We start from the raw sequence: 27,927 nt of genomic DNA, 5'->3' as shown, positions 1-27,927 counted from the left end.
TGTAGGTTTAGGCCTTCTCTTGTGCACCCCCTAGTGGTCTCTGAATGAACATGAGGAGTGTATGGAGGAGGGTGGTAGAGAATGGGGCTGGGGTGGAGGCCGACCATGCTCACAGCTCCTCTGTTTTCTCTCTCAATGATGTCAGCTTTATGAAAATATAACATACATCAGACTTCAGACATGGCTCTAATTCTCCAGAGACGGTTTGATCTGATTTCTCTTTATTTTCAGACAGAACAGAAAATAAACATTATTATTGGTCATTATTCCCTTTATTTATACACAGATTTATAAATGTTAAATACCAGAGCCAGAATCGTTTCCCCTTGAACAGTCACATCTACTCTCACTGGTCACTTCATTAGGTACACCTGTACAACTGCTTATTAACACAGGTATCTAATCAGCCAATCACAGCAGCAGCTGATCCATGCAGGTATGTAGAGACTGAGGTCAAACAGAGGTCAGACTGAGGTCAAACAGAGGAGAGGGGATTTACTGAAGGTTGTTGGTCAGATATTTTACTGCTGATCTATGAGATTTCAGGATCACTATTTTAGTGGGCCCTGATTACCCAGTCATTTTAGTGTAATTAGTATAATTATCTAGTCATGTTTCCAGAATAAGGTGGTAATTACATCAGAATAACTTGGAATTTAACCGTATACTAACTCTGAAATATGGCATGTGACAGCAGGTTGGCTGACTCCCCGCTGAGCCGCAGGCTTCGTCTGGATTTCTGCAGACTTGTTCTAACAGGAGGGTCAGAATTAGAAGTCAAAGTCTGCCAGACCACTAACAACCACAGCACGCTCATAAATCCCCCTCCCATCCATCCAGATGTTCTCTGTGACCTTCGTCATCTTCATCACAGGCCCCTTCCTCCAGGTGTGTCATCCTGGAGGATTTATCCTTTAGTAAATTCTCCTCCTCTGTCCTGAGGTCTCTTCATCATATTTCTTTCACTTCTTTGATGGGAGGGGCTTAAACTTGGGATGGCGTGAATGAGAGATTAAAGGGTTCATTCAGATCGAGCCCATGTCTGCGTGCCTAGATCCACTATGACTGGTGTACCTAATAAAGTGACCAGGGAGTCTACATCAGTTCAATTAAACGTAATCCTCGGAGTGGGCTCGTGGCTCTGCAGCGAAACAGAATAAAGTTACGATCATGTTTATTAAATATCTCAGAGAAAAGTGCAGATTGAGGTTTGGCGAACATTTAATAAATATTAAAACATTAATAATTCATCCTCCATTAAAAACATGAGATCATCCTGTTCAGAGAAACAGGCTCACATTGGATCAATAGTCATCATACAAACAATCGATTATGAAATCCTGCTCATCTAAAGAGACTGGTCTCTGCTAGCGGGGCACACAGTGTTTCTGAAGGTCTCCTCTCGTCTCTCACAAATGTCTGCAAACTTTTCTGTGCAAAATTCATCAGGAGACTTCTACGCTCTGATATGTTCAAGTTCTCTGTGCAAACGTCATCAAAAATATACATTTATTAAGTTAAGACCAGATGCTGCATTTATCCTCTGCTGCCGTGTCATAAGAGGGTTTAAGATATCAGATCAGCTGTTAAACACTAAAATAAACTTTAAACCACTGAAACATTTTAGATTAAATTAAATAAATATTACTGTACTCTGGCCGTCAACATGTTTGCTGTTTACACTGTCATCATGAAAAACAAACAAATTCTTCATGTCAAAATGTTTGTTTACAGAATCACCACAGCAGCACCACCTAGTGTCCAAACTCAGAAGAGCTCCATGCTCTAATCTATTTCATTTGATTTACTGCAGGCTGATTAAAACAGGGCCAAGGGCCACAGATGGCCCCAGAGCCGCAGTTTGGACACCCCTAGGCTAAATCAAAGACGGTTCTTTAATTGATTACCGTTTCCTGATCAAATCACCTAAAATAGACAGAAATAAGTCAGAATAATCAACAATTAACATGGTCATTCATCTCAAGCAGCTGCTGCAGACGCTTCTTTAGCTGGTTCTTTGTGCAAATATTCGTGTGCTTTTCAAGAAAACAATCCACACTCTGATATGTTTATTTCTTTGTGCAATATCACGAAAGAAAATCAATAAAAATCAGAGCCAGGCGATCGATAGATCAGCTTTTAGACAAAACTTTCTACCAATATTCACTGACTTAAACTCTCTTTAATGAGGAAACAGTACCAGGCATAAATAAGATTAATCTAGATTATTCAGATAATGGTGTAGTTTAGTTTGTTCACAGTGTATTATTATTATTAATATGAATAAATATTACTGAATAAAGTTAATGATTGAAGACAGCAGCAGCTTTTCAGCAGTGCAAATACATAAAAAATTATCTCCATCATCCCAGCTCTGCTACATGTCCTGCTCATTTTCTTTCAAAAATCGTCTTTTTAGTTAAAAATCTAAAAATGACTGCAGAGTTTAAAATGACCATGCAGGGCTACGGTGGCTGGGAGGTTCATTAGTGAGCTACAGTGAGGTCAACAATGCAGGCAGTGTTCAGCATCCATCAGTAAATACTCATAAATAACAAGAATACCATTAAGTCCTCACAAATACATATTTTAAATATGAATTTAAATATTTAACACACAAATAAAATCAGTTATTGCTGTTTGAGAGTCCAGTCCTCCATCGTCAGAGTTTATCAGAATAATTAGATTCATATTAAAGATTGTCTTTTATCCTCTAAACAATCGAGCATGAACAGACTGATCCAGAGAACCAATCAGATCTCTGCGATCAATAATCATCAGCAGAGAGGCCTCATTGATCTGATCAATATCTGAGAGAATATGTGATCAGTAGATCTGGAGTCATAGATCACTCGCTGACTAGAAGACTGCAGTTATAACTAAGCTCTACATGTGATCAGAATATTGATCGGTATTAGTATTGATTGATCTCAGTCATAGATGATCAATATCAGCAGCAGAAACATGATCAGAGCGTCCCTACATCATTATTATTATTATATAAATATCAGACATCAGGATGGTCCTGTACGAGGATTAAGGGCTTCACATGGAGAGTCTGTGCTCTTATACTGGGACGTCCTGTGTCTAATATGATCAGAATTATTGATCAGTGACTGTATCCGATTAGTCAGTAAGGAGCCATTCTCACTGCTATTGATCCTTGGTTTTAGCTCTAGTAGATTTTATAGGCAGCTCTCTGTTTCAGGTTTAAAGTCTTTTTGTTCAGAGGTTTGATCTCTGTTCTATCAGTGATCAATAGTATTGAAAGGTGCTGGGTCTCATAGAAAACTACGCCATCTCTTTAGTTTCATCAGTGCATAGGAGGAGAATAAAAACATTAAAATAGCAGCCAGTCACCTCGACGACAACATCTCGGTAGGAAAGGTTGTCAATTTGTGCAACTCAGAGGAGAAGGTCTGCAATTTTTAGGGGAATAAAAACAAAAGTTCTGCCAAGATTTCTATTTTAGTACCAAAACTGCTATTTTTAAGGATGCACCATCAACACTGATCAAATACAACCTTTTAAAAGACATGCCTCTATTTTATCTTGGAATTAAAATTCTTTATGATCTCTAAACTCAGCATTTTAACAGAAATTTAGATTCATTTAACTTTAAAAGTTTACTCGGATAATTCAGAATTTATAACATTTGAAGATATTTATTTTCTAGGTGAAGTTTGACCCTAATTTCATACATTTATTTTTTTAAATTGACTATAATAAAATCTCAAAATATTACATACATCTTTCAGAAAATTAAAACTTAATAATACTAAAAGATGCTCTTTTTATCAGGGAATTTAAAATTCAATCTTCTAAAAATGTTCTTACAAATGTATGACTTTATGAACCCAAAATGATCATTTCTTTGGTACATTTACATTTATAACATTTCAAAATTCCTATTTACTTTGTCCAGAAATTACAATTTTATCATTCTAAAAATTTAAAATTTTCTTGAACACTTTGGAATAATTATCTCAAATGATTATAATTTTTTCTAGTAAAGATGCGACTTTATAAACCCAAACTTTATACTTTTTTTTGGAAAATTTAATGCCATAATTTCCCAAAAATGTTAAATTTTTTCTTGACTAGTTTGGGATTTTTAATCTACAAGATTTTTCTATTTTTGTCCTTGGTAATATTTGACTTTATAAACCCATTTTTTTTTTCAAAATGTACTTTATAAAATCTCAGGAACTGCTGCACTTTATTCTCAGAAATTTATACCTTATGATCTCAAAAAAGGGAATTTACGACTCCATCATCTCAAAATTTCTATATTTTTTGGAAATATTCAGCAGTATGACCTTAAAAGTAGACTTTTTTTCTCTTAAATTTTAACCCTGTTATCACAAAAATTCATTTTTTTTCTCTGATATTTACGGCAGCATAATCCGAGGCCAGGAGTGAGGCCTGCCATCGTATCTGTTTGGATCTGACGGTGCTGGAGTTTGGTGCTTTTTTTATTTGGTGTGTCCTTTGTCTGATTTTGTCAAACAGGTTTCAGTACGCCTCCATTTTTAGCAAAGTCATGTCAAAGATCCTCACATCCTAACCACCGGTACCGTTTCTTTAAATAAAGCTGAAGTGAATTTAGATCCTAAGGAGAGCTGTAGACACGCTCAGTGAAAAAAAGAAAGAGAACACCTGGACAGGTGCGTGTGACGGTGCTGTGAAGAGACAAGGTGAGGCGGCGGTGAGTCAGGAGGTCAGGGAGTCGATGGAGGCTCAGGTCTTCCACATACAGTCGAATCCAGGTGAATCAACAGTCAGTGGGCGGAGCTGAGGGTCTCCGTGGTAACATTGACAGGACAGTCTCTGCCTCCTCGTACAGCTGAGACAGAGAGGACAGGTGAGTTATCAACAGGTGAGGAAACTGATCTACATGCCCCTCTCTGATTGGCTGAATCCCTCATAACGTGTCTAGGCACGTCTAAACGCCACAGTAGGATCTCTAAAGTCCTGATTCTGGACTGGTCTAACATCAGGACCATGATCAGCTCCTGTCCCACTCCTAATCCATGCTGATATCTGTATCAGTCTCCTGGATAACTCAGAAACCTTCATTCTTACCGGCGTGAAGGGAACGTCTTGGAAAAGCTCCTGAATGAAACGGCGAGACGTCAGACGAAAGGAGCAGCGAGCTAGAAGGAAGGAAACCTCCGAGTACAGACAGACATCATCGAATGCAGACGGAAACTTCTCCTTGATCCTAAATATGAAACAGTGAAATCACCATTCAGGAGAGGAACCAAGGAGGTCAATGCTCTACACTGAATGATCAGATATCACCATCCTCACAGAAGCAGGCTGCAAAGATGTAAAAATATTGCTAAAATAGATATTTTTAAGTCTTATTCAGGCTCATGTCAACAGGCTGAAGCAATGCAAATACAATTCTACTAAGGTTAAACTTTTATTAAAGTGTTCCAGCTCACGTCAGCAGGCTGGTCTCGTGGTTCTTGGTTCCTACTGATGAGCTGAGGTTGATGATCAGACGGAGAACCTCTTTCCTCAGGAGAACCCGGCCTGCAGGAGCGTCCTCGGTGATTGCCTTCACTCCTGTAGGGTAAAATCAGAATACAGCGATGCTAACATGGAGTTCTGGTGTTAAGAGACAATAATTAATAATTATTTGGTTATAGAAGCTGAAACATGAGTATTAAAAATGTAGAGGTGAAGGCAGCTGAAACTTTGATTGTTATAAACTAAGGTGAGTTCCTCCTCCTCTGAATCAGTCTGAGGTATCAGAGACCAGGCCGGTTCTGAGCTGTGTCCACATAAAGAACTAAAGATCACCACTCAGCATCTGAATGACTAAAGCAGGCGTTAATACTGGGTATAGACGGGGTTGCCATCTGTCCATCTGTGTTCATCACTCACCTAAGACCATCTCTGAGCTCTGCCCGCTCCCCGCTGATCCCTGAGACACGGTGTCGCTGCACCCTGACCCCCCAGACAGCTCTGATTGGACCAGGACTTCCAGCTGTGATGGAGCCAGACTGAGCCTTTCTGAACACAAGGGGGCGTCTGTGAGCTCTGAGGAGGAGGTAAAGGAGGATCTTTATGATGGTGTCAGTGTTCCTTGTTTTATTGTGCTGCAGTTTTAATGTGCGTATTATCTCAACAGCAAAAAATAAAATGAGAGAAACCTCAATGTCCTTTTGAATAAGGTTTGAATGAATGAATTACTAAGGAATCCAAACCGGGCCAAAGACCTCCAAGTGTTGAGGGGGAGCATCAGCCCCAAAATTGGGCCTAAATGTTCCATCTAGTATGGGGGATAGGGAACCTGAGGCTCTTTTGTCCCTCTCCAATGGCTCTCTGCAGCCGAGCCAACAACAACAAAAAATATATATATATAAAGCAACTTTCTTGAATGCACTAAAAGGATTTTTCTTGCTCCCCCCAAGCCAAAAAAACTGGAGCATGGTCCCCACACCTTTATATTTTTGTGTGTAGTTAATGCAAGGCTCTGTGTAAAAGTTGGCATCTGTGAAATATGGAATCATTGATGTTTAAGCTGGTGCTGTCCATGGTCCTGAAACTGTCACAGTACTATTATGATGCTGGTGCTGCCGTGGTGATAGCACTGTCCATGGTGCTGGTACTGTCATGCTGCTGGTATTGTCATGGTGCTGGCACTGTCACAGTACTATTATGGTGCTGGTGCTGTTGTGGTGCTGGTACTACTATGGTATCGTAATGGTGCTGATGCTGTCCATGGTGCTGGTGCCGTCCATGGTGCTTGAATTTTCATGGTACTATCATGGTTCTGGTACTGTCACAGTACTATCATGCTGCTGGTGTTGTCATGGTGCTGGAACTGTCCATGGTGCTGTCATGGTGCTGGCACTGTCACAGTGCTATTATGGTGCTGGAACTGTCCATGGTGCTGGAATTTTCATGGTACTATTATGGTGCTGGTACTGTAATTGTACTGATACTCTCCATGGTGCCATCATCGTATTGGTGTTGTCCATAGTTCTGGTGTTGTTCATGGTGCTGAAGGCAGCAGACTGTCAGATGTCAGAGAGGCTGTGACCAACTGATACTACTTTCTTCTCTCCAGGACATTGTAGTGATTATGCTGATTGCTCTGGTATGTCTGATGGACTGTACATTGTTGATGCATTCTGTGACTTACTGATCATTGATTCTGCATTGTGTTATATTTATATTATTTTGTATCATATTTGACTGGCTATTAGATTCTGCTGTTATCCTGTATCTAACACAGTCAGGCTGACTAACTGACTCTTTCTCTAGTAAGGGTTCCTGGTCTAGCCGACAGCCTATACAGTCAGGAATCGACATCAGTCACTCAGAGTCTCACCTTGATCCCTGTCCTCACACCTGGCCCCACCCACTGTCAGTCCAGAACAGTACAGACAGGTGTTCTGCTCATGATCCTGGAGACCGCCGTCCTCAGAGTCATCCATCGGCTTCTGATTGGTCCGGCTCACCGTGAGCAACTCTGTGACGCTGAGCTGTGGGCGGAGCCTCGAAGGACGGCCTTCGTCACTGAGACCTGAGAAACACAGCAGAGCTAACGGGACGCTAACGCTACATCGAACTACAGATAAATACACATAATTTCTGCTTTGGGTCTGCTGACAAGGTAGCCATCTTGGAGAGGGGTTGCAGCAGGTCAGCATTATTGGAAGCCCATGGCTGCAGGAGGGCTGGTTGAACTATACATTAGTTAAAGACATGTGCTCAATAAGAGCCGGTTTACCCCCTCTCCAAAATGGCTTCCTCTTAGATGCATTTCAAAGAGTGAAAATGTCATCTATGTGTATTAATCTATGTGTGAACACAGTAGAGCTAACAGGATGCTAAAGCTACCATAGACACAGAGCTAACAGCTAACAGGGAGCCCATGTTAGACAGAATCAACAGACTGGGAGCAAATTTATGGTCCTAAAAATCACAGACTTCTTCAAGCAGATTAACTGTAGATGATGAACCATAGATCCAGTTTCTCACCATCTGACTGGGCAGAGAAGAATCCAGCAGAGCACTCCTCAGACGGAGGACTCATCGTCGTCTGGAAGTATGGCGTGTCTTTAATCTACATTTAAAAAGAAATCCATCAGAGTTAACAGATCACGTCGGGGGACCAGCCGAGTATAATGGGGTTTATTCAGTCATCCTTACATGGAGCATGTTGTTGATGTTGACGGGTAGAGCAAGGCCCATGAACTCCTCTGAGGAGCTGTAGGAACCAGAAGAGACCACAGAGCGCACAGATGGCGAGCTCTGCAGGAAGTTCTGATTGATCGGACTCAGCAGGTCTTCTTTATCCAGACAGGCAAAACTCAGAGCTTTCAGGAACCTGAAGAGGAAAATACAAACATTTAGATCACCATGAGTCCTGCTGAGAGCTCAACCGTGTGGTTTTTGAAGAAAAAAATCCTCCATAGTGGATTTGGTCGCAGCAATGCAGGCCAGAAGAAAGGATTCTTGTACACCCTGGCCCCAACTACGATTTAAGCAACATGACAAGACCTAGACTGGCCTGCATGCAAAAGGCAAGGATGGAATGTTTTATATGCTTTAAAGGATGACCTAATCATCAAAGGCAAGGATGTAATGTTGGTGAAGCTGGGGATGTTGGGGCCATAGCCTCGATCTAAACTTAGTCTGAGTTTTTATTATGGCGGCCTCTGTGGACAGGACCTTAAGGAGTCTTCAGTCACCAAAGCTCATGTCACTCAGACTCCTTCCAGTATTCTGCAGTGAATACCCATAGGTATTTAGGTAGTCATAGCTTTACAACGTGGCTCCTCACCTCTGAGCCGTGCGTCTGGAGTCCAGACTTCCTGACTTCATGGTGATGGTGTCCGTGAAGAGGATCTCTTTGGCGGGGGAGGCCCGGGCCTCACTGTGGGACACGCAGGGCTGGATCCGCTGGTGCTGGAGCCTCCTCAGGGTGGTGTAGCCCAGAGCGTCTCTGGGGCTGGTACAGCAGCTGGAGGAGCTGCAGAACAGACCACAGTCCGCCAAGCTGCTCAGAGTGCTCACTGATGGGGACCTGAAGGATGGGGCCCGACGTGGCAGGGTGTGGGCAGAGCCAGGAGGGACCAGGAAGGCAGAGCAGGACTTTGGGATAGACAGAGGGGTGGAGCAGGGCGGGGGGGTCTTCCTGGTCTCTGAGGGGGGGTGCAGGGCCTCTCTGGTGGGGCTGGAGCTCATGGAGCTGATACCGCTGGTGGTGGTGTCAGTGTTAAAGCTCTGGCTGCGGCTCTTAAATGGGACTCCCCCTCCTCCCGAGGGTCCGTCTTCAGCCAGACGCTCGTAGCTGCACGCTGCCCTTTTCTGGTTTTCTCCTAACCCATTCACCTCCCCCGTCCCGTTTACCTCCCTCTCCCCCAGAATGGGGCTGCTCCCCCGGTTCTCCTCCCCTCCTGGACTCAACTGTTTTTTGTTGTAAAAAGAGAATTCCTCCTCGGAGTCTTTCAGTCCCCGTCCTCCCTCCGGCTCTCCTCCGGGGTCGGCGCCACTGTCCTCGGGTTGGTCAGGGCTGCTGTCCTCAGGTTGGTCTGGGGAGCTGAGCTTCTTCCTGGGGAGGGACAGCGAGTGCAGGAGGCGGGACCGGAGGCTGCAGGGGGCCAGCACAGTGATGGGGGTCTGGTCCTTCATCAGTTTGGGACAGGTGTATGGAGAGGAGTCCTCTGATTGGTCAGAGCTCTGCAGCCTATCAGCATCCAGCACACAGACACCTAAAGACACATGTCAGCTGTGTTAATAGGAAATATAATCTGGGACCTAACTGGCCAGTCTGGTCTCACTGGGCTGAACGGGGTCGCTTCCAGACTCACTGAGGGTCCGGCTCTGAGGCTCCAGTTCCTCTGGGACCACGGGCCACCGAGTCCTCCTGCCGTGTCTCACCGAGTCCCAGCCCTGCTGCTTCAACAAGTCACAGCCCCGACGAGTCCGACTAAGGAGGCCGAGTATGTAGAGACACGTCCTAGTCACAAAAACAGCATCAGACAGAGGAGAACACTGGTCTCTTACCACTGACCTACAACTAGAGCTAACAGCAGACATTCAAGGAAAAGGTTTATCTCCATAGAGGTACAAGATTTCTAAGGCTGTCAGGTTGTAGATCAGAATGATATAATCAATAAAATCCTGTTGGAGTCGTACCCTCTGATGGACAGGACCTCACAGCTGTGAGCCAGATCCACGAGGTCAGGGATCACACCCTCATCCTGCAGCAGGTTCAGACCCCACGTAGATGAGCCAATGTGTCCCTGTGAGAACCGACATGCAGAGAGTTTACAGTGTGGCTTTAAGAAAAGACTGATATTCGTTCAATCTAAGAGGACTACTCTGCTGACCAGGGCCCAGAGAGCTGCCTTCAGCTGTTTGATTCCCTCCCATCTGTCCAGGACGGGCGAGCGAACAGTGAGGCTCAAATCAGGAACCACGTTCTGCAGAGAAAGACCAGAGAAGAAAGGACAGACCTCCTCTTAAAAACAGAGCAGAGAAAGAACAGTGATGGGCAGTGATGGAACATGGACTACAAAGAGCTTTTTTACATCCCAGGTAACATTAAGCCCCCCCCCCCCCAGGTTCTGGACCCTCAGACGTTCAGCTTCATGTTATCTTATGGACTGATCAGACTATACAGATGAAAGAAAGCCTGGACAGCAGACGCCGGCCATCAGGTCCTATCTCATGATAGTTTTATGGATTATTGAAGTCCTCTCCTGGCCCACCTGCAGTACCTCAGGGCCCACCAAAGGGCTGCCACCCACACTAGATGAGATCGACCTGGTTTAGTGACGTTAAAAAAGAGGACTGACCTGAGCCTGCAGCAGCTGACAGCCGGTCTTATCATGGACCAGCTGACCGTACAGGTGAACCGGCAGGTAGACGTGAGGCCTCTGGGACCTGCTGAAACCAACACATACAGCTAACATCAGTTAAGGCTTTGTCCTTTTACTCCATGTTGATCTGGTGTGTCCTAACTCCTGATGCTTTTTCCCTCTGGCTTAACCAAATCTAAATGGACAAGGCATTCTGAGCATGTCCACAGCCTCACAGAACCATAAGCAGGATCGGAACCACAATCAGTATCAGGATCAGGACCAGAACCAGGATCAGAATCAGCTTTATTGGCCAAATATGCTTATGCAACTTTTGACTCTGGTTGAACATTAAACACAAAAAATTAAAATTACGGTTTAAACATGTTAGAAGAGTGACACTCAATGTGTGGCTCTTTTGCAATTATTTGTGGCTCTTTTATGTCTTAATTTGAAATATTATTCCCCCAGAAAATCTTTGAAAAGGGAAATATTGACCTCAAAAATTAATAACATAAATCAGTTTGTTTCCCAGACTTATAAAGAAGGCATAATTGTCAAATTCAATTGTCCCATTTGTCCAATTTTTTCCTTTTCTTTTCTTTTTTTTTTACAATTTTTGCTACTTTTCACACAAATAAGCTACCTTTGCCATTAAATACCACTTTTTTTCTTACTTTTTGCCCAATTTTTGCCCACTTTTTCCCAATTTTTGCCATTTTTCACCATATTTTTGCTGCTTTTCGCCCATTTAAACTGCCTTTTGCCATCAAGTACCCCTTTTTCCTATATTTTTTTGCCCATTTTTGCCACTTATTTTTGCCAATTTCTTCCCATTGAGCCCCTTTCACCATTTTTTCACCACTTTCCACCCATTCCACCCACTACATTTTTACATTAAATACCACTTGTTCCCTCTTTGTTGCTCATGTTACAACTTCTATTAGCCACTTTTATCCCTTTTTTTACCATTTATTGGCCATCAAAGCTACATTTTACCATTAAATACCACTTGTTTCCATTTTTTGCCCTATTTTGCCACTATTGACTGCTTTTTGCCCATTTTAGTCACCTTTCTCTCACATTTTCCCACGTTTTTGCCACTTTTGGACCATTTTTGCCACCTCTAACTTATTTTATTGCTACCTCAAACTTTTTTTGTCGCTTTTGACCACTTAGATTGTGGCTCTTGCAAAGGTCTTTTTCAATAATTTGGCTCTTTGGTTAGGCAGCGTTGAGTATCACTGTGTTAGAGTCTGTGTGCACTGATGGTATGGTTGCAGGAATGTTGACTAGAGATGACCAGAAGCACCATAACCCTCTTCTAAGACTGCTGAGAGACCATCAGACCTGAGAGCCAGCAGAACACGCTTGTTTAAATAGACGTTATCATTGCAAACATCAGACTTCTCTCTTCTGTTTACTGCTGTCTGTGTCTTTTCCCTTTAGTTTAAGTGCACTATAACTTTTTTTACGCTAGTACAAACACCAGGTCAGATTCCTTGAATGTGAAAATGTACTTGGCAGTAAAAGTCAGTTCAGATTCTGAAGAGCTTAAATGCTAAGCGTAGTACAAGTCCCGCTGCTGTCTGCCTTTAGATTTCACTGTAAGAATGAAGAATGTCTGGTCCAAGAGTAACTAAAGGGAGAATATCACACCTAGAGCAGAGATAGAGATAGTGAGATCTAACTCTAGAGATAGAGTCAGACATTCTCTCAGTGGTAAATCAATTCTCCCTCATGCTCTCTGCCCCGGTACAGGGACAGCAGTCATGAAAGACTAATTGAGCAGTAACTGTAGTCTGACTTTAACTGTAGTGACGGTCCCTCTTGATGCCGAAGCTGCAGAAACGTGCACTTTCTCTCTTCCTGTTTTCACTTTGAGATCAGATTCTGACGTGAGCTCGGGGTCACTGACCTCTGGTTGCTTCGGCGTACGTACTCGTCTCCGTTCACAGGTTTTCTGTAGGTGGTGAGAGCCTCGTTAAGCTGCTCCTCGATCAGCTCCACGTACTTCAGGTTAAACTCCTGCACACAGACACACACAGCTGGGACGGGTCTTTACTGCCAGGGATATAAAAATAAAGAGGAGGTTTCTGTCACTAAGGTACCTTCTGCCACCTCTCCATCTCTGCAGAGACGTATCCTCTCTCACTGAGGTAGGAGAAACCTTTGGGGATGGACAGGAACCTGAAACACAGAGGACACGTTCACCACAACCAGGATTATCAAAGAATCTAATCAATGAAAGATCTAAGAGTCAGTCAGACACAGGGATAAAAGAGAGTCTGAGGGAGGGCGGGGCTTAGCAGGCAATCACTGCCAGGCACTGTGACGTTTACCTGATGAGCAGCAGCACACCTTTGTCCCCCAGGTGAGACAGAGCCGGTCTCATGTCTATCAGAGCGTGGAGGTTGGTCTGCAGACGGAGAGATTAGGAACTTTAATATTCATCTCAGGTGTTTTTCAGATTTCCCTCACGTGGGTTTTTTTGTCCCTCACCTTGTCCTCACAGGCTTCGTCCAGGATGTCCAGCGCCTCCATGGAGACGGTTTTGTTTCTGTCATAGAGCTGCGTGACCAGAAGCTCCACGCCCCAGTTACTGAAGAACTCCACGCCGGCCCGCAGGAGGACACGCAGGTGCTTGGTGGCATAGAGTCTGCAGGTCTGATCAGGGAGGACAGGGTTAAAGATGGACAGAGTTTGAGCATTACAATCATCTTCATATTAGAGAGCTGCTGGTAACAGCTGCAAACTTTTCTCCTTCAGTGCTAGTCTCTGGTTGGTCTGCAGACACTGGTGACTCCAGCTGAGAGTCTGGATCATAAAGAAGTCCAGATTTAAAGAGTCTGTTGAACACAGCAGGGACTACAGCTGAGAACTCTGACCTGATTCTAGGTCTATCATAACCAGCTATACTGTATGTCTAATAATCCTCCAGTGCAGTGGTTCCCAACTTTGGGGTCAGACCCCCTTACCTTAAATATACTAAGAATATTTTTTGAATTACACTGTTGCCACTTTACACAAATTTTACCACATTTTAACCCATTTTTGTCACTTTTTAACACCAATTTTGCACATTTCAGCAAATATTTGCCACTTGAAACCCATTTTTGTCCATTTTAAACCCTTTCCATCACCCTTTTCTGCCTGTTTTTGCCTCTTCTAATGCAATTCTTGCCACATTCTGCCTATTGTTGCCTCTTTTTACCCATTATTGCTTCTATCAACCACTTTTTACACCACTGTTCGCAAATTTTAACCACAGTTAACCTATTTTTGCCAGTTTAGATCAAATTTCCATCCCATTCCACTTAATTTCAACCATTTTTTTGCACTTTAAAGCCATTTCAGCCACTTTTTAATCCCCTTTTATCACTTTGTGCCTGTTGTGCCACTTTTATCTAATTTTTACCACTTTTAACCCATTTATGGCCTTTAAAAATCCAGTTTCGCCACCTTTTCCACCATTTTGCCATTATTAGCCAATTCTAGGAATCTTTAACCCATTTTAATTATGTTTTAACAAACATTATTTCATATAAAGAAGGCTGAATGTATAAATAAAGATATTTGTTTTTTTGATAAGAGTGATTATTATTCAGGTCAAATATAAAATATGGTTTTCACAGCTTAACTTTACAATGGACCATGATTTTGCTGACCTCCATGGGCCCCCAGTGTGGCTGGGTCCCAGAAACCTTCCCCTTTATCCATCCTTATGGACAGCCTTGTCTGCACATGACTCTTCTTGAATGTGCATGGCTGTCAAACCACCTTCAGGTACAGTGGGGTCCCCAGTCTCTGGCACCTTTATTTTGGGGGTCATGGGCTGAAAAGGTTGAGAACCACTGCTCCAGTGTGAGGCTCAATGATCCAGTCCAGCTGGAGTCTCCCTGGTCTGCAACATGAAAATGTTTGATATTCCTGAATCCAGATTAGTGAGACTCTGATGCTGCAGCCAATGAGAGTGAAAGACTGGGAAACATGATTGTTCTCTGTTTCCAGCAGCAGACAGAGACAGTGCTAACCCTAACCCTGAGCTGAGAGGAAAACTGAAAAAGAAGCACTAGATGTGATTTATGCCGCCAACATGAGGGGCTTTATGTCTCACGAGGACCATAATCATGGAACGTTCTCCACGTTTGATCCTGTCAGTCATGTAGACATCCTCACGTCTGCGGGCTCCTTCGTTTTTTCAAAATCTGTGCAGATTTAAGATTTAAACATGAACCAAACTTCAGTGCTTACGTCGTTGGCAGCGGTGAGGACTTTGGACAGAATGACCCGGGATAGACCGTCCCTGCTGTAGTCTAGCGTGGACACGGTCAGCTTCAGCAGATGCTCCTGGTTCTTCAGACTGCACATGCTCAGTAAGCTGTTGGAGAAGACGAAAGAAAACAGGCTGAAGGATTTAAAAATCAGAACAGATATCAGAACCACTGCAGAAGGTCTGAGTCTTTGAAAGCTTGATGTCTGCAAGCCACTGGAATACTCAAGGAGGACTCAGGAAACTCAGACTAGGCCTCATAATAATAAATATGATAATGCATCTTATATTTAAGATTTTATTGTGAGCCATAAATAAGAAGAGGGGAGGGTATCTTTAACTACCAGGAGGGCCTTTTCAGTTTTATTCTCAATGCCAAAAAGCTTCTGTGTTACAGAATGTCTCTTCAAATTAACAAGTATTCAAACTTTAACAGCTACAGATCCTCAGTCTTTTATTTATTTATCATAGTGCATTTTTATTTCATTATAACCAGTGAGATTATCATGAAATTCTGACCTCTGGAAGACGCTGCACCTCTCCAACATCCTGACGCCGTGAGTGTGAGCAGACAGCGAGCCCAGGAACAGGAAGTAGTGTTGACTGAGCGTGCTCAGCAGCCAGCCTCCTGACAAACGCTCGGGGTTAAACTGAGCAGAGAACAGGCACTGAGCGATGTCCCGGACCAGGTCCTCCAAGTAGGCCTGACCATCCTAATGAGGCGAGGGGCAGAGGGGAGGGGTTAGTTTACAGACATGCAGAGAGAAAAACCAGAGCAATAAACTCTGACAGCCAAAACAGGAAAAGTTTGGATCTGTGCTGAATGATAGGAGAGATTTACTTTCATAGAAACAGGTAGAAATAAAGAGAAAAAAATCAGATAATATGTATGACAGCAGCCACGTTTCCTCCACAGTAATGAGCTTTATCCTAAGTACCACTGACATTATTTACTTCTTGCAATCCTTCGGTAGTTTCCAAAACTTTGGGGCTTCAGGGCCAAATTTTTTGCAAGTTTGCTTAAGTTTCTGCAGGATTGAAACCAGCCAACATCTTTAAAGATCTGCTGCAGAAACCACATGCATGTTTGATTTTTTTCAGTGGCCTAAGATGTGAAAAAGAGAGTGAATTAATTCACAGAATCATTTTTGGTTTTTAGACTGAGATGGAAACATACATGCTGGATGATTTTTTAATACTTAAGAGGTAAAACTTATGGTTTAAATCAAATCTATCCCACACGAAGGAGCAGAATAAATAAGAGATCAGCTGCGAGAGTTTGTGTCACCTCTTCTGAGATCAACAGGAAGTCGACAAACTGGCAGCCAACCACGGTCAGCTGACGGGCCTTTGGATGCTCCGCCTCCAGGCTGCCATATTGCTGACTGCTGGGTTTGTAGAAAAAGAGGAGACGCTGCACAAACCTGCAGGAAATTAAACAAACCTATGAGGACAGGGACGCTGTAACGGGACAGTGAAGAGAATTAGACATGAGCAGAGAGAGGGTGAGGACAGGGATGCTGTGACGGGACGGTGAAGAGAATTAGACATGAGCAGAGAGAGGGTGAGGACAGGGATGCTGTGATGGGACGGTGAAGAGAATTAGACATGAGCAGAGAGAGGGGGAGGAAAGGGACACTGACGGGACAGTGAAGAGAATTAGACATATGCAGAGAGGGGGGAGGACAGGGACACTGTGACGGGACAGTAAAGAGAATTAGACATGATCAGAGAGAGGGTGAGGACAGGGACACTGTGACGGGACAGTAAAGAGAATTAGACATGAGCAGAGAGAGGGAGAGGACAGGGACGCTGTGACAGGATGGTGGAGAGAATAAGACATGAGCAGAGAGAGGGTGAGACAAGGGACGCTGTGACGGGACAGTGAAGAGAATAAGACATGAGCAGAGAGAGGGTGAGACAAGGGACGCTGTGACGGGACAGTGAAGAGAATAAGACATGAGCAGAGCGAGGGTGAGGACAGGGACGCTGTGACAGGACGGTGGCAAGAATTAGACATGAGCAGAGAGAGGGTGAGGACAGGAATGCTGTGACGGGACGGTGGAGAGAATAAGACATGAGCAGAGAGAGGGTGAGGACAGGAATGCTGTGACGGGACGGTGGAGAGAATAAGACATGAGCAGAGAGAGGGGGAGGACAGGGACGCTGTGACGGGACAGTAAAGAGAATAAGATATGAGCAGAGAGAGGGGGAGGACAGGGACGCTGTGACGGGATGGTGGAGAGAATAAGACATGAGCAGAGAGAGGGTGAGGACAGGAATGCTGTGACGGGACAGTGAAGAGAATAAGACATGAGCAGAGCGAGGGTGAGGACAGGGACGCTGTGACAGGACGGTGGCAAGAATTAGACATGAGCAGAGAGAGGGTGAGGACAGGAATGCTGTGACGGGACAGTGAAGAGAATAAAATATGAGCAGAGAGAGGGGGAGGACAGGGACGCTGTGACGGGATGGTGGAGAGAATAAGACATGAGCAGAGAGAGGGGGAGGACAGGGACGCTGTGACGGGACAGTAAAGAGAATAAGATATGAGCAGAGAGATGGTGAGGACAGGGACGCTGTGACGGGATGGTGGAGAGAATAAGACATGAGCAGAGAGAGGGTGAGGACAGGAATGCTGTGACGGGACGGTGGCGAGAATAAGACATGAGGACAGAGAGGCTTACTTGTGCATTTGTTCATCTTTATGGCTTCTTAAACTGATGTTGGGCCACTAAAGAAAAGGAATAATAACAGACGTTACATCTGAGAGTCTTTAAAAACGTCATACAATCAGAGGAACATGAGCAGGTAAACCTGAACAGAACTTTCCACAGAAGAACAAGGTTGAAGGTTGTTTAGGAGGAACATGTTAGACCAGTGCGCACCTTTAAAATGGTTCCTATCAGACACCAGTTCCAGTCCAGGTGGTCTTTGTGGTTCAGGATGTGACTGTCCCTCAGGTGAGCTGTCAGAGCGTCCTCAGAGTCCTGAAGGACAAATAGAGCAGACGTTTAGAGATTGAGCACGTCTGACCTAAAGATGGAAGCTATAACATCACATTTATACCTTAATAATAAAGATGTCTACAGAAACATTACATCTATACCTTAATAACAAAGATGTCTCTTTGGGGTTTGACGTGTTGGTCTCGGCAGCAGTGTGATGACCCCGATGTTCGGAGGATGTGGTCCAGGTACAGACTCTCAGGTGTGACCCCTTTCTTCTTCTTCTCATGGAAACTCTTCAGATGGTTCACAGCTGCACTCGCTCGGCTGGAGACCAAAACAACAAATCTGTTAGTGACAGTGGATATTCTACGTTTGCTCTTCAGTTACAGACTGATGAGAAGAAACAGACGTGTTCTCCAGATCTGACGGTGAAGTGTCTGCAGATGTCTCCTAAGCGGTTTTACTGACCCCTGGTTCAGGGTCCTGAATGTGAAGCTTTAGAGCAGGATGCTGGGAAACCAGTGGAAGCTCTGTCCTAGAGGCTAAAGCGACTGTTTCATTAGAAAAATGGCGTTCTACTCACAGTCTCTTCTCTGGCGTGATGTCGAAGGAGGCGGCCATGTTGATGAGGGACGGTAAACAGTGGAGGTGGTGGCTGTGACTGTGAGGGAGGATGGTGTTGGCCTACCAGAGGAGAACAGGATTTTATAAACTGAGAGTATAACGACTGAATATTCTGATTAATCTCAGGTTGTAAGGAGAGGAGGGAGGTACCATGTGGAGAAGTTCTCCCAGCAGGACGGTAGCACAGACGGACAAGACTTCATCACTGCTTGTGATCACCTCGATCAGACCCTGCAGAATAAACCCAGACATGGAGAAACAGACTGACAGAGACCAGTATGAACACAGACACTGTGGTGGTCTTACCTCTAAGAGTCCACTGTGGATGAACGCAGACAGAACCAGAGCCAGGTAGTTATCCATCAGATCAACCCTGAAAAACAACATGAACCCTTTAGAACAGGGGTGTCAAACTCAATCACAGCAGGGGCCGGATTCTGAATCTGGGTTTAACCTGAGGGCCTAACAGGGTCAACATTTATCCTCTAAGTGTCAACCTAAATGATTTTGAGATTATAAGGTCAACATGATAAGTTAAAAACTCAAAATCTGAGGTAAAAGTCAAACATAAGTTTTAAAGGTAAAAACATGGCATTTAAAGTAAAAAAATGTTTTAAAAGGCAACATATGAAATAAATTACTGAACCCATAATTTTTAACAGTCAAAAAATGTGATAAATGTCAAAATAATGAGTTTTAAAGGTCAAAATATGAGAAAAACATTTAAAATTGTGAGTTTATAAGTCAAAATATGAAGTAAAATTCAAAATCATGAGTTTTAAGGCTGAAAAAAAATAGATGAAAATCAAACTAAGGAGTTGAAATTGTCAGCAAACCTGAGAAAAATTCAAACTCATGATATTTAACAATCAAAATGTGAGATAAACATCAAAATTATGAGTTTAAAATGTCGAATTATGACATTAAATTTAAAATTCATGAGTTTTAAAAGTCAAAATATGAAATAACATTAAAAATCCCAAGTTTTAAAGGTAAACAACTGACATTAAACTCAAAGTTAGGAGTTCAAAATGGTCAAAACTTGAGATAAAACTCAAAAACATGACTTAACTCTTTGGGTGCCAGAATTTTTTCAAGAAATTATTCAATTTTAATATCAAGATTTTAAAAGGCTGTAGCTTGAAAGCGGTTAGAGATAAAGGCATACTGTAAATGAGAAAAATCTTCAGTATGACCCAAAGTTTGTGATGGGAGTAAATTCACTCATCTATTTTGCATATTCTGACATCACCAGGAGGTCTCCACTGCCATTGGCTGTGCGTTTTCTCCCACAGCTTCTAAAATGGCTGCCCCTACCTCCGCGGTGTTTTTCATTCCCTACCTCCATCACTATTCGTGGTGTTTTGACCACCCTGATATCCCCACCACGTTCCCTCCCTCCCCAGCCACAGTGAGGCAAACATCGGCTTCAGTATGTGCTGCTTGTGGACTATCATGGCACACGGACGCGCTGTCAGTGCTCACATACGCACTGTCAGTCTCACCCATGGTTTCATCAGACGACTGAATGTCATGTCAGATGATTAATATTCCCCTGTTCCTCCCAGCATTGTGAGTATTCTCGCTACAATTCACTCTCTTTCTCTCCATTATGCTCCGACTACAATCATCGCTTCTTCGTCTCCTTGACAAAACTCTCTCGCTCCAAAACTTTGAATAGAAACACACCCACAGATGCTGCTGGGATTGAAGTAACTCATGTCTGCCATCTCCTGGTGTAAAGTGGTAACAACATTAGGCACCATATTTGCAGCTAGAGCCTGTTTAATTAAGCAATGTTGCTTGTCGCAATTTTGCGACTTTGGCGCTTAAAGGGTTAAAAGGTCAAAATGGGATTTGTAATGAAAAATACTGGATCTAAAAGGTACAAATATGAGAGAAAAAGTCAAAGTTATGAGGTTTAAAGGTTAAAATATAAAATTAACAGTCAAAACCATAACTTTTAGTCATGGGAGATGCAAAATTGAAAATATAATATATATATATATTTATGTTTACTTTTTAAAATTTTTATGGCTTGACAAGGATATTATAAATCATCAAGGTTGAGTTCACATTTTTATACTGGAGGAAATCTGTAGACCTCATACTGGTGGGCCAGTTCTAATGAAAATATCATATGACCTGGTGGGCCAGGTATAACTGCACCACGGGCCAGATTTGGCCACTGGGCCTTGAGTTTGACACCCCTGCTTTAGAAAGACTCAGAGTGAGGGGATATGAAAATTAAAAATTACAGACGTATCAAAAATATAGACAGATTCTACCTGGAGCAGGATCGATGAGGGAGGACGGTTTTAGCCTCAGACGCCACAAATCCATCTGAAAGTCTCCAACTGTCCTGAAATCTGCTGGGGTCTAAAAACCGGAGAGGGTTAATAATCTAAATTTAGAGATGACCTTATAAGGACATGATGTTAGTGATGTCACACTCACCTACACTCCTCAAAGCTTGGTTGAAGTCGGCAGTTACAGCAGGTTTGACCAGGTGGAAGATTTCATAGAAGACCTCTAACAGAGCTTTCTGTGCAGCACAAAGGAAGAAGGATGAACATGAGAGGAGGTTGAATAATTATATATTCATTTATATTCTTAAGGCCTGCACACTGAGGCTGTGAGGACTTAAAGTGTTGAATGATCTCTCTGTCATTCTATCATCTCTGATCTTCTCTTTATAGAGTTCGTTAATCTGATGATTTGATCCTGATCCAGCAGTGATGGATTTAAAGCAGTGTTACTCAAGTCTGCTCAACCAAAGAGCCTAATTGTTGAAAAATGCCTTTACAAGAGCTGCAATCAAAATGGTGAAAAAATGGGTTAAAGTGGCAATAAAAATAAGTTAAAGCTGGTAAACAAAGGTCAAAAAGCGGCAAAAATTTGGCTGAAAATCGGTGACCGGGGTAAAATAGGCATAAAATGGCAAAAACTGGGTGAAAAGTCACAAAAATGGAGAGAAAAATGGCAGAAATGGGTGAGAAGTGACAAAGATGTGTTACAGGTGGCAAAAATGGTCATAAAGCGACAAATAAGTTGGCACAAAAATGAACGAAAAGTGTTTAAAATGGGCAAAAAGCAGCAAAAGGTGGGTAATATGGGTAAAAATTGGAAAAAAGTGATATTTAATGGCAAGAGGCAGCTTATATTGGGAAAAAGGGGAAAAAATGCAGGATAAAAGAGGCAAAAAGTGGTGAAAAATGGGATAAAATTGGCAAAAATTGTTAGAAAATGGCAAAAAGAAGTGGCATAAATGGGCTTAAAGCAGCAAAAATGATTAAAAGTGGCAAAAATTGCAAATAAGGGCAAGTGACAAACAAAAAATAAAGGTTGACAATTAAGTTTTACAGTTAAAGCCTATAAGTGTGGGAAACAAACTGACTAATGCTACTTGCAATGGAAAATTTCTGAGGTCAAAGTTTCCCTTTTTTAAGGTTTTCTGGGGATAATATTTCAAATTAAGACATAAAAGAGCCACAAATCATAACAAAAGAGCCACTTGGGCTCCAGAGCCACACGATGAGTTTCACTAATTTAAAGGATCTGATCAAGTGATTATTGATGACAGGAAAATTCCCCATGATTCATGTGGATTAACTGTCTTTAAGGGTTTGAAGGTCAAGTCTTAAACTAACAGCAGAGCGACACTGAGACCTACCCGCACCTCCATGTTTGGTATACACAGCAGACCAATCAGAGACTGGAGCCCAGAGCTGCCGGACTTACAGAGGTTAATGATACCTGTAGGAGAGACGGGACAAGGACAGTTTATGACACTTTACCTAGAGAAACCTGAGCTAATGATACCTGCAGAGACACGACAACATGGTAGAGTTTACAGCTAAACAACACTTGAATACAAACTTGAGACAACCTGAACTTAATGAGGCTGTCAGACAGAGAGAAGGAAGACTGGTTTATAAGCTGACATCTTACCAACAATGAGCCATGTTTGAGTCTCGTGAACCAGCAGAGGCAGGTATTTTTAATACAAAGATAAAATGGTTTTAAATGATGGTATTTACCCGACCAGGAGCGAAACGAAGCAACGATGGACATTTTACTGGCCGTGAACTGAGCCTGTCGGTCCTCCCTGATGATGAAGAATAGAGCATATTCACTAAAAACAGATGATTCTAGATCTGTAATGATCCGTGAATGTTTGACTCACTTCAGGTGTCCTGAATCAGGGCTGTGTCTGTAGTGGAAGTCCGTGTACGGGGCCAGGATTTGCTGAAACAGACAGTTTTTATATTAAATAAATGTTGAATCACTCTGAGATGATTCTGTGTTCATTTATTTTTCTGAATCACCTCCAGCTCAACGTCGGCGCGGACGTAGCGGCGGGTGTGTGGGTGGTTGAGGAGGTGCAGGACGGTGGTGATCAGAGCCTCGTTGATGCGGATCAGCTGACACGCCGTCACGCTCCTCAGGATGGTGCTCAGGCCCCCCCGCTGGGCCACCACAACGGGGTTCTTTAAGGCTGCAGATAAAGAAGGCACAGACGGCGTGATGGCGCTGACGTCAGGCCGCGTCGCTGTGTTTGTGTTAGTGTTTATACTCACAGAGCTCACAGATGATGGCCACGCACGCCCGCACCATCCGGTCACGCTCGTGCAGACCATCGTTTCCCACGGCGATGAGAGAGTTGGCGAGAGAGGAGGGGAAGAGCCGAGCGTTCACGCTGATCATCTGGAGGAATAGAGGAGGGTTCTATTGGTCAGAGAGTCTGCCAGTCAGTCAGACAGAAGCATCTCTAACACTGATACTGATTTTTAAAGGGACAGTCCGCACTAATGATCGATTGATCGACAACTGATGCTTAACTTCACCCATTACAACAAAAATGAACATGAGCACAGCAGCAATTCACCTACAGTATCTAATAAATAAATGCAACCACCATTTCAAAAAAGTTGGGTCGCTGGGTAAAATGTCAAAAACAGAAGCCAATGATTGTTAAATCTTATAAACCCGTATTTGATTCACAACAGAACAGAAACAACATGTCAGATGTTAAACTGAGACATTTTTGATTTCAGGAGAATATTAACTCATCTTGATGTCGATGGCAGCAGCACATCTCAAAAAAGTAGGGATGGGGCAACAAAAGGCTGGAAAAGTAAGTGGTACCAATGAAAAACAGCTGAAGGAGCATTTTATCACTAATGAGATTAATTATCATCAGGTCAGTCACATGACTGGGTATAAAAGGAGCATTTTAGAGAGGCAGAGTCTTTCAGAAGTAAAAATGGGCAGAGGTTCAACAATCAGTGAAAAACTGAGTCTAAAAATTGTGGAACAATTTCAGAAAAAAGTTCCTCAGACTTTGAATCTCCCTCCATCTACAGTCCATAATATCATCAAAGATTCAGAGAATCGGGATCATGGAGAGAAGAAGCCATATGTGAACAGGATCCAGAAACAGCGCCGTCTTCTCTGGACCAAAGCTCATTTAACATGGACTGAGGAAACATGGAAAACTGTTCTGTGGTCAGAGGACACCACAGACGCCGTGTCCTGTGGGCTAAAGAGGAGAGGGAGCATCCAGCTTGTTCTCCTGGCTCAGGTCTAAAGCCTGCATCTCTGATGGTATGGGGTTGCATTAGTGCCTATGGCGTGGGCAGCTCTAACATCTGGAAAGGAACTATCAATGTTGAAAAGTAGAGGGAGCTTTTAGAGCTACATATGCTCCCATCCAGACAACGTCTCTGTCAGGGAAGGCCTAGACTATTTCAGCAAGACCATGCTAAACCACATACCACATCCATCACAACAGCATGGCTTCACGGGGAAAGAGTCCGGGTCCTGAACTGGTCTGCCTGCAGTCCAGACCTTCACCAGAAAACATTTGGAGCATCAGAAAAGGAGAAATCCAGCAAAGAAGACCCAGGACTGTTGAGCAGCTAGAATCCTACATCAGACAAGAATGGGACAACATTCCTCTCCCATCAGCTGGCCTCCTCACTTCCCAGACGTTTACAGACTGTTGTTAAAGAGGAGCGGATGCTGCACAATGATAAGTACCCCAACTTTTTTGGAATTGAGGTTGTTCCTCTAAATCTAAGGAATCAGACGAATTGAGATATCAGTGATGTTGAAAAATGAGAGTAAAGACTCCAGGATGACTTAACAGAACCTGATCATTCAGGGTTCTCCTCATCCTGCTTCTAAAGGAGTGAGGTCATCATCCACCAATCACGATGCTCCGTGGTTATGTATGAGCTCTGCTTATGAATAAAACTGGAAATATTAATGTGGACCTCACCTTACGAGCCAGTCTGACAGCCTGAGTCCTTTCAACCTCGTTACTCTGCTGAATATCGATGCACCTGCAGAACAACCATGAGCACAGATTTATGAAAGCAGAGGACCAGCTGACAGGTCACAAACTAGACCTGGTTATGGAGAGGTTTTGTCTCACCTGGCGATCAGGTAGTCGACCTGCAGCCTCAGCACCTTCTCCAACACGCTGCTGTCTCTGATCAGGTACCGCAGAGCTCGTAGTCCGGCCGCTCGGACCTCTTTGACCTCGTTCAACAGCGCCAACCGGAGGCTGAGGAGAAGAACGACAGTGATGAAGAGCTCTGCAGAAGAGGAGTGGTGGATATGAAGATTTGATGTTCAAACTCTCACCAGATGATGATTTCTTCATGAGTGAAGCCCAGTTTCTCCTCAGAGTGACCCACGCTGCACAGAAGCTGCACAGAGGAAAACACACCAGGAGGATTTATTTATAACATCTACAGGACCAAAGCTCTAGAAATACCTGAGATACCGTCACACCCTTAAACGAGAACACAGTAGAGGCTACATACATGTAGACATTTCACAGCAGATATTCTCCACATCTGAAGCTTCAGTCCTTTCGCCTCATCTCACCTTCACAAAGTTGTTGAGGTGTCCCAGCTTCCTCATGTTGGAGACTTCTTTCTGCTTCACCACATTCTGAAGGATTTCATGAAGATTTTCAGCAGGATCTGAGAGAAAAGAGGAATATGAGTAAGACGTCTTAAAAATACAGACACACGAAACAACTTTACATTGTTCTCAGAGATCCCCAAAACATGCCTGTGAAGATTTTTGCTGTAAAAACACTCCAGTATTGATTTCTGCATGTCTAAAAACCCCTCTGTTTCAGCCCTGCTCAGAATGAGCTGTTTCTGTATCTGCAGCTTTAAATGTTAATGAGCTGTCTGACTCCGCCCCTCTCAGGAAACGGCCTTGGCTTAATGGATGTGGCTCTCCTGATTCTCCAGCTGAGAGGAGGATCAGGAAAAGAGGGCGGGACTTTCTTCAAAGTGGTGCGGACCAACTGAACCAGGGGGCGGGGCTTACTCCCCACATGACATCATGAGGGGAAAATCTGAGAATGTCTTGTTTCAGCACACATTTTCTGAAAGGTGGAGAAAGAGAGAGGAGGGAGGGAATGGATTTTATGTGACCTTTAAAACACTGGTTTACCCTCACGCCTACTACACCGTTCTGTTCTCTGACTGGTCCGTAATGACTGTGACTGTGTTCATCCAATCACCCTCTGAGTTTTATTTTGAAAGGCTGTGTCCTTCCTAAACACAGTTTAGGGGTTTTGTTCAGATGTGGACTGTCTGTCTGGTATACGGTGGGGTTGACTCTAATGAGCGAGAACTTTAACTGAAGCTCTGAAACTGTATCTGTGCATCATTTTAGACTTAGGGGACAGAAACGTCTCTTTTGCTCTGCATGGAACCTCAGAACGGGCAGAGGTTCACTGCCTTCTCATTTTCATTCAAATCTCCAGAGTCAGGAACCAAAGACTGATCCATGTTCAAGTCTCAGGATCATTAAAACCTCATTTTGGACTGAACCGGGTCTTATTTCAGTCCAGGAGACTTTAAGAAGACCAGTATCTGAGTTTTTCTCTGCTGACAGGACCAGACAGAACTGTGTCAACATCTCTGTAGCTTTAAAGAGAAAATCAGAGGGAAGAAAACAGAAAAAACAGGAAGAGAAACAAACATGAAACAGAGAGTCACATCAGACAGACTGAGAGGACAAACACAGACCCAGAGACAGACTCATGTAGACAACCTCATGCAGACACACTCCTGCAGACAGACTCACCCAGACAGACTCACGCAGACTGACTCATGCAGACAGACTGATGCAGACACAATGATGCAGACAGACTCATGAAGACAGACTCATGCAGACAGACTCATGTAGACAGGCTCACGAAGACAGACTCATGCAAACAGACTCACAAAGACAGATTCAGGAAGACAGACTAATGCAGACAGACTCATGAAGACAGACTCATACAGACAGAGTCATGGAGACAGACTCATGAAGACAGACTCATGCAGACAGAGTCATGGAGACAGACTCATGAAGACAGACTCATGCAGACAGAGTCATGGAGACAGACTCATACAGACAGAGTCATGGAGACAGACTCATGAAGACAGACTCATGCAGACAGAGTCATGGAGACAGACTCATACAGACAGAGTCATGGAGACAGACTCATGAAGACAGACTCATGCAGACAGAGTCATGGAGACAGACTCATACAGACAGAGTCATGCAGACAGACTCATGAAGACAGACTCATACAGACAGAGTCATGGAGACAGACTCATGAAGACAGACTCATGCAGACAGAGTCATGGAGACAGACCCATGAAGACAGACTCATGCAGACAGAGTCATGGAGACGGACTCATGTCAACAGACTCATGTAGACGGACTCATGCGGTCGGACTCATGCAGACAGACTCATGAAGACAGAATCATGTAGACAGACTCATGGAGACAGACTCATGCAGACAGACTCATGAAGACAGACTCACGAAGACGGACTCACGCAGACGGACTCACGCAGACAGACTGATGTAGACAGACTCATGTACACAGACTCATGTACACAGACTCATGTAGACAGACTCATGCAGACGGAGGGAGACAGAGCTGGAGAGATGAAGAGGAAGTGGAAGATTATGATGAAGATGCTGTGATCAAACTCACCTCTGTTTAGATCCAGAGGGACTGCTTCCTCTCCGCTCTCATTGCGACCTGATACACAGAGACAAAGCCATGATGAAGAGGAGGAAACACGCACGCGCAGTACTGACAGATCATCTCCCGTTCCCAGAGAGAGACAGTTGATGTGTTAAAACGGAGAAATGTTAAAGTATTCATGTGTGTCACCTCTGCTCCTCCTGCTCGGTCTGACTCTGATGCTGCTCACCGCCAT

General features: G+C 43.6%; 1 protein-coding gene across 3 annotated transcripts; it reads right to left on the bottom strand.

The window, feature by feature from the left end:
- Positions 1–209: 209 nt before the first annotated feature.
- LOC121525332 (rapamycin-insensitive companion of mTOR-like) lies at positions 210–27,927 on the bottom strand. 3 transcript variants are annotated; one of them, XM_041811249.1, is made up of 38 exons: positions 27,882–27,927; positions 27,699–27,746; positions 25,575–25,672; positions 25,329–25,393; positions 25,117–25,248; positions 24,961–25,024; positions 23,258–23,384; positions 23,006–23,175; positions 22,864–22,925; positions 22,718–22,785; positions 22,351–22,433; positions 21,135–21,222; positions 20,966–21,056; positions 18,984–19,050; positions 18,828–18,908; positions 18,637–18,737; positions 18,212–18,377; positions 17,991–18,092; positions 17,790–17,836; positions 16,391–16,526; positions 15,622–15,815; positions 15,084–15,210; positions 13,332–13,496; positions 13,172–13,248; positions 12,941–13,019; positions 12,748–12,857; positions 10,827–10,917; positions 10,359–10,451; positions 10,165–10,271; positions 9,837–9,985; positions 8,807–9,737; positions 8,173–8,350; positions 8,002–8,086; positions 7,349–7,543; positions 5,896–6,051; positions 5,451–5,574; positions 5,086–5,224; positions 210–4,846 (listed from the first exon to the last, which is right to left on the bottom strand). In XM_041811249.1, exons 1-38 carry the CDS (start codon positions 27,925–27,927, stop codon positions 4,775–4,777), a joined length of 4,914 nt encoding a protein of 1,637 aa, XP_041667183.1. In that variant the 3' UTR covers positions 210–4,774. The 3 variants fall into 3 exon arrangements, with proteins under 3 accessions (XP_041667183.1, XP_041667184.1, XP_041667185.1); XM_041811250.1 differs by having other exon boundaries at positions 10,827–10,914; XM_041811251.1 differs by lacking the exons at positions 8,807–9,737; positions 9,837–9,985.

Source organism: Cheilinus undulatus, linkage group 17, assembly GCF_018320785.1.
Source record: "Cheilinus undulatus linkage group 17, ASM1832078v1, whole genome shotgun sequence".
Taxonomy (NCBI): domain Eukaryota; kingdom Metazoa; phylum Chordata; class Actinopteri; order Labriformes; family Labridae; genus Cheilinus; species Cheilinus undulatus.
This window is presented reverse-complemented; position numbering and strand designations above follow the sequence as displayed.